This window comes from Aplysia californica, unplaced genomic scaffold (genome assembly GCF_000002075.1).
Source record: "Aplysia californica isolate F4 #8 unplaced genomic scaffold, AplCal3.0 scaffold00241, whole genome shotgun sequence".
NCBI lineage: Eukaryota > Metazoa > Mollusca > Gastropoda > Aplysiida > Aplysiidae > Aplysia > Aplysia californica.
This window is the reverse complement of record NW_004797511.1, coordinates 235,618-245,152: the sequence shown is the minus strand read 5'-3', so window position 1 is coordinate 245,152 and position 9,535 is coordinate 235,618. Positions and strand designations below refer to the sequence as shown.

General features: G+C 39.0%; 1 protein-coding gene across 1 annotated transcript in view; it reads left to right on the top strand.

Annotated features, from left to right (window-relative positions):
- LOC101848116 (ubiquitin-protein ligase E3B) overlaps window positions 1-6,543 on the top strand; it is a 15,775-nt gene extending 9,232 nt beyond the window's left edge. The window contains exons 3-4 of the mRNA XM_005100260.2: window positions 280-372; window positions 2,477-6,543. Of these exons, the coding sequence (XP_005100317.1) occupies window positions 280-372; window positions 2,477-2,668 (285 nt within the window). The 3' untranslated portion in view covers window positions 2,669-6,543. The remainder of the gene's footprint in view (window positions 1-279; window positions 373-2,476) is intronic.
- The last annotated feature ends 2,992 nt before the right edge of the window (window positions 6,544-9,535 follow it).

Below are 9,535 nucleotides of genomic sequence, written 5' to 3'. Positions count from 1 at the left end.
CCACTCAAGTTCTAAAAACTATTATAAGTAAATAATTTGCTATAGATTGCACTGGATCTTCTGATCCTGTATGCAATTTTGCACTTTTTTTTCTGTTTCTGATTCTAATTAACCTTTCACTTTCTGGTTCATTTGTTCCAGTTTCTGAACCCCATTATCCTTTGACCTTTCGTCTATTTGTTCAGTTTATGATCCCCATTACCTTTTGACCTTTTGGTCTGTTCGTTTCAGTTTGTGATCCCCATTACCCTTTGACCTTTTGGTCTGTTCATTTCACAGTTTGTGACCAGCTGCTCCAAGCCTCCTCTCATGGGTTTTGCTCACATGGAGCCGCCGTTCTCTATAAGATGTGTAGAAGTCAGTGATGACCAGGTCGGTACATCTTTCCTTTTTTGCAAACTCTCGATTACCGTTATCAATATCAGTTACTTTCTGGTGGACTTTTTTTCCCTGTTATATCTGGTATGTTCACACAAAATTTTGGGTCACTCTTTTCCACGATATGACACGTTAGGACACGATAAGACACCAGTAAGACACGAAATGACATGAAAATACATGTTCTGAAACACGAAAAGACACTTGTAACGTAGATCTATGTTTAATGTTTATTCTCGAATATTCACCGCAACACGTTTCGATATTCCGCCAAACACGTTTCGATGTGCCATCAAAAAGTTTCTTGGAAGTAATTCGATCATCCCTTGGTCTTCGCACTTGGCCAGGTTTCTTCCCGATGGGCTGGTTGTCTCACTGGGGTGTTTCCATTGGTGGTGTGGCCCAGAGGGCCTTCCTGTGCTTTCGCCATGGAAAGGGCATCGCGCTGTTTCTGTGTTTTCTTCAAGAAAACCTCAGAAGCCATTAAAAAAACCCTGGTAGTCACGTATCAGTTGGTAATGTCCAAGGCCAACAAGTGACCTTCGCAGCTCACGGAACTGCGCCTCAACTACACTCTGAAGAATATTGCACTGGTCTGGCAGTTTGCCTTCTGTTTCAGAACATTATTGGCACTTTCAATTGCCAGATTGTTGTCCCACAAAGTAGAGTTGACAATCAAACCTGGTTTGGTCATTGTAGTGGCTTTCTCAACCAAGAGGGACTCCGCCCTCCTTATATACTGCACTTATATTCGGCTGAGCGTTGTCCTGCTGACTCCTGTAGGACATCTACCAGAACGGAGGGATCTGTCTCCCTGGCCACCACAGCACCTTGTCCAAAAATCTGATTCACGAGTTCTGTTCAATGCCTTTGAGGCATCCCCACATTTCTCTGAGAATTACATCAAAATTTTTCCTGGCATAGACTGTGCACACGACTCTCGGAGCCCGGGGGAATGCTCTTTTAATGGCAATCCGTATAGCCTCTCACCTCTCGAGTCGTCGCTGTCGTCACCTCTCGAGTCGTCGCTGTCATCTCTCTCACCTCTCCACCACCAGTCATTAATTCTCATCTCTGGGCTACTAGTTCTAGTTTCTCCATCATCGACACTATTCGCACCCATCGAACTTTTGCTTCAACGGGAACAAAATCGTTAGGTCGCCATATATCCGTTTGTCGACAATGTGGAGCCCTGTCCAAAGAATGGGAATAGGTCATTCATTGTGACCTGTGCCTACCATGGCTGTGAGAACTGCAGCTGTAAGTCCTCGGGACCATTTTCAGCTGGATGAGTGGGAAGAATTTTCCAACCAATCACTTCTGCGAATGCACACATATTCCGCGCCCCAGCTGCTTTGAAATCTATTGTACATTCTTTTGCTATCACTGTATAGCCAGGCTCTACGACCAAAAGTTGATCTGGATGAGGGTGTGCTTTCTTGACAAAAATGGGTGAAAGAATTTTTGGTAAATATAGTGTCTTTTCATGTTTTAGAACATGTCTTTACGTGTCTTATCATTGTCTTATCGTGTCTTGACGTATCTTATCGTGGAAAAGAGTGACAGAGAATTTTTTGTCCAATATCTGTTGCTTTCATGCAGAATTTTCTATCTACATGTAATATCTGTTATGTTCACACACAATTTTATGTCTAATATCTGTTGCTTTCATGAAGAATTTGCTATATAATTCATTGACATTCACACAGAATTTTCTAAGATCTATTGCTTTCATACAGAATTTTATATCTTATACATCCGTTATGTTCTCTCAAAACTTTCTAATATTCGTTACATTCACACAGAATTTTCTTACATCTGTTGCTTTCGTGCAGAATTTTCCAATATATCTGTTGTGTTCACACAGAATTTCCTATCTAATGTCTGTTATGTTCACACAGAATTTTCTATCTTATATCTGTTATGTTCACCAAAAATTTTCTATCTAATGTCTGTTATGTTCCTATCTAACGTCTGTTGCTTTCATGTAAGATTTTCTATGTTATCAGTTATGTTCATGCAGAATGTTGTCATTAATTACAGTACATTAGTTTTGCAACGGAATCAAGATCGTATTTCTGTTGACTTTCTCTCACAGGACACTGGAGACACTGTGGGCTCAGTGCTGAAGGGATTTTTCAACATCAAGAAGAAAGATTCTGTGTGGCTTCTCCCAACCTCCTCCACCTGTTTCAACCTCCTCAAGTTGCCCAATTATCCCAAAAAGTCCATTCTCCGAGACAAACTGCGTTACGCGATACACTCCAACTCCGGCTTTGAGAATTCTTGAGGTGGTGGCAATGTTGAACTTTGGTCAAACTTTTAATGTGGGTTGATTTAGCACTGAGGTGGGCAGTGTTGAACTTTGGTCAAACTTTTAGTGTGGGGGTGATTTAGCACTGAGGTGGGCAGTGTTGAAGATTTTTGGGGTATTGAGTATGCAAGTGATGTTGCACTGACATAGCAATGTTGAATATTTTCAGAACATTAAATTGTGCAACATTTCAGTGAGGTGGTGACATTTATTTGGTTGTGTTTTTTAAGTAAAGAGAAGCTCTCTCACACTGAACAAAAGTGGTCATTTAGCGCTTCGTAAAGTCCAAGATATCTTTCTTTTACCCTGCTCTAGACAGCCATTTAATTTAGTCATTATTGTATCGAATTGCTTCTCCTTACTCAAAGAAACGCACAAATTCGTCAACATACTGTGCTTGGATCTACATGTTTTGGAGATCATGTGTATACACCCTGTGCCTGCTTGTACCATCTTATTCAAACTTTAAGTTTTTGTTTTCTTAAGAGCATGTTTTGTCCTTTGGCCCAACTTTTGCTCTTTCGCTGTCCTCAAGTACCGGTATAGCGCGGTCCATTATACTGTAGCCTACACACACAAAGGCACGCAGGCATGCATGCACAAACACACGATTCTCTCTCAAAATATTTTAAGTGGTGTTCATTTAATTAGGTTGAAGGGAATTAATTTTGTTTGCTTTTTTGTGTCAGAACCATTGTCAGTATTAACAGTTTAGCACTTGGAGCGGCATTGCATGGATTTTCAATTGTTGAACATGCAGCACTGTTGTGGTATGTATTTCACGGCTGTTAAAATCCCACTGAAAGTGGTACCTTAGTTGGTGACAGAGCCCCGATCTGACTCCCGTGCGAAGGTAATAAATCAGAGTCACTCGGCCACTCCCGCGCTTAACCCATTCAGTACCATAACGGCCGTAGCCGGCCGCTTCCGTTTCATAAACCTAGTACCATTACGGCCGTAGCCGGCCGCGCGCTAGTAGCGTTGTTTCTACGGAAGTGTACACGCTTGGTAACCATCGTATTTAACCCGCATTTTGACCAATCAGAAAATAGATAATCATTCTCTCCTTGAAAGCAGCTGGGACATAACTCTGGAAATTTTAGTTGGACTAAATTCAATGTAAACAAACCATTTCACATGGGTCGCTCAAGCTAAGATCGAGCATTCTTCGCAAGTCGCCGGCATCGCGTTCGGACTGATTTAGGCGAACTTTTGGATAATTTTAATGAAAATAACAGTGCTGGGGGAGAAAACCCACAGAATGGTAGCAATTGAAGTGAAAGTGACATTGATGGTGATCTAATTGTGCCTTTGGGGGGTGATTCGGACAATGAGAATGAGGTCAATGAGGAGCATATGACTAGATCTAGATCTAGATCTACAACTCGGCTGATTTTATCTTCAATTATGAAATACAGTCAACACACACAGTAAACAAGTAATTTATAAATTACAATTTATTCATTTGTGAAGAACTTGTTTCAAGATTTTTTTTGATCAATGGATTGGTTATTTTACAATGATTTTTTTTAAATACCCACTACATCACAAACACGGATTTATTCCCCTTTGCGTGGTCCTGAGCCATCTTCCCACTGGAAATCCAGTGGTACTGAGTGGGTTAACAACCGTGATGATAGCGATGCCCGCCGCCGTGCCTGCGTAAAACGCTTGCCTTACTGTGCCGCTGTAGAAACTGGCTCGTTGGAAGCAGTATTCTTTTCCTAACAGTTGCATTTTTCCACCGATCATGTGTTAAAGAAATTTTCTTTTGTTTTTGTTTTTTAAACGTATATTTTAGAGGATTATCTCCCCTCTCCATGATTTCACGGAATGCATCCATGCAAATCCTCAGGATCTAAATGGTTAAATTCAAGTTTGGTTTTATTTGGAAAAAAAAGCATACAGTACCTACAGTGAATTTTACTGTTTATGAAAAGATTGGTACGCCCTTGTGAAAAAAAAAAGAAAAAAACAACTTTGTATTGTACAAGTATGTGTACATAGTATATTTATATATGTGTATGCTTACGCTCTTCGGGCCTTGTAGTAAATGCTTTTGAGTTTAGAACAGTGTTGGCTGACTCAGTAGGTCAGGTCGGGAGCAGTTACAAAGGCAGACTGGTTGATGAAGCCTTGGCAGATTTGACCTCTGATTTGTAGTGAAAGTAAAGTATGAGGTTTGGTATCCCCAAATCAGTGCTTTCCATATTTCTAAAAAAATCAAAATAAAATGGATAATGTCAGTATTGAATGTCAACCCAACAGCAAGCGAATGTGCTTTGCCAAATTTGAGAGCACCATCTGGCATTGTTTCAATGATTCCGGCAAGCGCAGGCCATGACGTTTTTTCCTATGACCAGTATCATCCTGATGTTGAAAGCAGACAGGATTGTAAAGGACCGTGACCTTGAACTTGACTTCACATGCAACAGATGGTTGGCTAGCTTCAAAAGAGAGACATGACATCACTCTACATGCTGTGGGCAGTGCATCTGTTACAATAAATAAGTTACAGTAATTTATTTTCCTGCCCTTGTTCATTGTACTGTCACAGTAAAGTATTGATTTTCTTCTATTCTCTCATTTTTCATTGTATCGGTTTTATCTGAACTTTGGATGATGAGTCCAACACATGTGTTTGAATCATCTGTGGCCAACTGTACTTATACTAAATATTATGCAAAGTAGCTTTCTGCGCCTGATTGAAAAAAATGATTTTGATCCTGTCTCTGCTCTTGTTTCTCAAACAAGGAGTGAAGTGTTCTCTTCTGTTAAGTATGAGTTGCAACTGGAGCAATGTATAAAACTTTCAATGTTTTTGTTTTTGGTTTTTTTAATTCTTTTAAAAACACTGTTTGAGGCATTCCAAGTACTAACTGAAAAACTGTTGATGAAATAACTTTTTTTTTTTCCAACATATATTGGGAGACCATTGTGTCTACTAAAAAGATAAAAATAAAAATTCAACACAGTTCTCATTGGTATGGAAAAAAGATAAAATTGAAAGTTAAAAGAACTTTTAGGGATAACGCCATTTCAGCTGGAGAGTTAAAAAATAAATGTGTCTACAGATTCATCACAAGAAATTGATCATAGACGTTTTGGGGAAGTAACACTTCAAACACAGGCACATACTGTTTACACATGTATACATGATATACAGTTGCCGGCGTTATAGTCACTCAGCTTGTGTGTGTGTGTGTGTGCAATAGTGGTATAGTTTATAACTATAATAGCCACTCAATGTAGTGTAAAAGTGTATATGTTATAATCACTGAATATGAGTGTGTAATAGTGTGTGTTTGATAGCCGCTCAGTCTGCATGTGTAATAGTGTGTGTTTGATAGCAACTCAGTCTGTATGTGTAATAGTGTGTGTTTGATAGCAACTCAGTCTGTATGTGTAATAGTGTGTGTTTGATAGCAACTCAGTCTGTATGTGTAATAGTGTGTGTTTGATAGCAACTCAGTCTGTATGTGTAATAGTGTGTGTTTGATAGCAACTCAGTCTGTATGTGTAATAGTGTGTGTTTGATAGCAACTCAGTCTGTATGTGTAATAGTGTGTGTTTGATAGCAACTCAGTCTGTATGTGTAATAGTGAGTGTGATAATCTCGTGTTGTAGTGCGTGTCACTCAATTGATCATGTACATGTGGTAGTTAGTCACTGTGTGTGTGTGTAATAATCACTCTGTGCATTTGTGTGTGTGTGTGTTTTGAAGAAAGACTTTTGCCTGAAAACGTTCAATGGAAATAATGAAGCTTTAACTAATAGAAGTAGAAGTGTTGCTATTTTTGTGTGAAATGTGACCATGACATTGAAATATAAAGCATGTGAGGGAAGCAAAAGTTGTTTAAATTTTATTTTGTTGCCCCTGAAAAATTCCTTTCTACTGACTTGTTTGTTTGGAGAATTTCTCAACTGTGAGGGAAATTATCCAAAAATCTAGTTAAAAGTTCATTTTCTTTGTTGAAAAACTACCTCAGTTCATGAAAATCCTTTGTACAGAAAAATCTGAGATATTCCTGTTTTGGCTTTTTTCAAGGCCTCGTGTCTTGTCTTAACCCTTTGTACCCCAACCACCTTCTTATCTTAGCCCCTGTATTGGAGTTCTACACTAAATGAAACTCTAAATTTATACCCCACCTGAAGAGAACAGATAGCTCAGCTGGTATCTATAATATCATGCTGGACCATGGTAGTGCTTTTATACTTGGGTTGTTTGGGCAGTTTTCAAGGCCCTCCGTCCTCTTGGCTTGATCCTATTGGAGACCTGTTGTAGCATTAAAGGTTAATTAATAAGGGTCTGATCAACCCAATCCATACGTCGTGTTTTACTATCGTATCCATACGACGTGTCGAACTCTGTGCCACCACTTTCAAAGAGGAAATTTACTCGTTAATCCGATCCGTACGCTTTGCATAGCAGTCAGTCTGTCAAAATGATTTTTTGAAAAATATTGAAAGTTTCAAAGAGATTTTCGCACTGGAAGTATTCTAAAATGTGAAGAATACAACCCAGGGGTACAAAATGACCCCAGGGCGTTTGGATAGGGTTAAACAATTACCTTACCAGACTGCTGCATGATAAAAGATTATAATAGTATCACTCATGCGTGTGCTCCGACCCAAAGGCTTCAGTAACTCGCCCATTCCCTCAGCTCACCCAGTGCAGTGGACTTTCCTTAAAGTGAGCTCTGACACAAGGAGTTCTCGGTTGATATAAAACAAGTAGTAGTAGTGATGCCTTTTCTATGTGTCTGCCAAAGAGTTAATGTATGGAGAGAAAAAAGATGGGAGACTAGAGATTGGCAGCCTGATTTTTAAAAGTTGAGTGAGGCTTGTTTCCCAAAATTTTAAAAAAATAAATTCCTGTAGCAACTTGACCACAAAAAAAAAGTCATATAGATCTCTATATTATATCATATGTCACATTTTGATTTTTTAAAAATACACCACATTGTTTCAACATGACATAAGTATGCTAAAGACCTGCTCGCTCAAACCCAACAAATGGATGAAAACAGCATCAGTGGGTGGTTGGCGGATGCGCTGGTGTGGTTTGCTCCTTCTTTCCTAAAATAAATCTATTGCCTCTATCTCTACCCTCCTTCTTTTTTGTGTTTGTTACTCTCTTGTAACACCTCTAATCTTCAGCACTTATATTATGACCTTATTGTTGCAAGTGCCGTAACAATTACTAAAAGTAAACAGCATCAGTGTAGCCATTTGGTTCCATGGTTTTGCCCAATATCTGGCAACAGCTGAGTGTGACTGACAACAAAGATAGTACAAGACAAGATGGGCCACTCAGCCTAAAAAGTGTCCGCAGGAAGTATGCTCTTTGCTTCAGATGGCGCTGCAGTCTGTTTTGAAGCTCTCTTTCGTTTTTCCAGAAGAAGAATAGGAATAGCACCTCCTTGCGTGCGCAGATCGACTGCTGTTCATCAGCAGTTCGGGTACGTTCAGTGCAGAGTTTTAGGGGTTTTTTTATTTTAATGTCCTCTCGCCCTTCATTCTAAAGTCAAATTAAACGAAGAAAACCATCTCCTTTTCCTCCGGAAGAGGTTTTTTGTCAGCGTAACCATTTTTTAAAAAGCGTTCTTCCTAAATTTATCCCAAAACTTGCTAGTTTCACTTTGATTTTTTAAAACTCAAGTAGGGTAACTCTGTTCGCAAAGAGTGCGCTTTTGTGAAGAGGGCGCCACCAAATTTTGAGGACACTTTTTTAATTGGCTCAAAGAGAGAAGTGGCCCATCTTGTCTTGTACTATCTTTGCTGACAAGCAGCTCATTTTGTCCTATTGCTACTCTTTTGTTAGATGAGGGAGGGTTTAGTCATCTTGACCTCAATTGTATAAAAATTCCACTGTACTGGGTTGTGCGTTTTTTTTTGTCTAATACGTCGTCCTACAGCTATCGAGCTCAATCACTGAGAGAGGGAGAAAAGGAGAGGTAGAGAGAGAGATAGAGAAAGAAGAGAGAGGGAGAGAATGAAAGTGTGAAATAGACAGAGAGAGAGAGAGATTTGATGAGAGAAAAAAATTGGTTGAGCAGGATGGGTCAGGTTGTGTCTTTGTAAAAATGTTCCATGTTCAAATGTATTCAGTTTTTAGTTTGCTTGTGAGCCATTGTGAACATTGTAAAGCAAATAAAATTTGAAGTCATACCGGGATACACGCCATACATTTTATGAAATTTATTTTTATTTTTATTCATATAATTCTGCATTCACTATTTGTTTATTTGTCCGTATTCTTTTGCAATTCTTGATAGAAAAGGGAGCATGCAAAATTGTATCAATATCAACGTGATGCTCGCGCTTTTTCACATATATGTTTCTACCTTACGACAATTCTTTGTCAAGAAGAATCTCTGTAAGCTTTTAGCTTTTTTATTTTCTGTTTTCGCTGTAGTAAAACTGTAGCTTGCTCCTATGTGATGTTTCATTTTGTGTGGTGAACCTAGCACTTGACCGAGTGCACTAATGTTATAAAACAAAGTCTGTGAAACTAATAGATGAAGTCCCTGACAGGAAAGCTGTTTCGTAAGATCCAAGGTTGTTTATTTGAGAATTTGTTCAGTAGGCCTATGTGTGGTCTATGATGACTTTTCAAGAATAAGAATGAACAGCAATTCTTTCCTTTCACAGAGTCTGGGGATACATTAAATTGGATGTAGGTGAAAACGGTGAAGTTCGTGACTTTTCAAGAATAAGAATGAACAGCAATTCTTTCCTTTCACAGAGTCTGGGGATACATTAAATTGGATGTAGGTGAAAACGGTGAAGTTCGTGACTTTTCAAGAATAAGAATGAACAGCAATTCTTTCCTTTCACAGA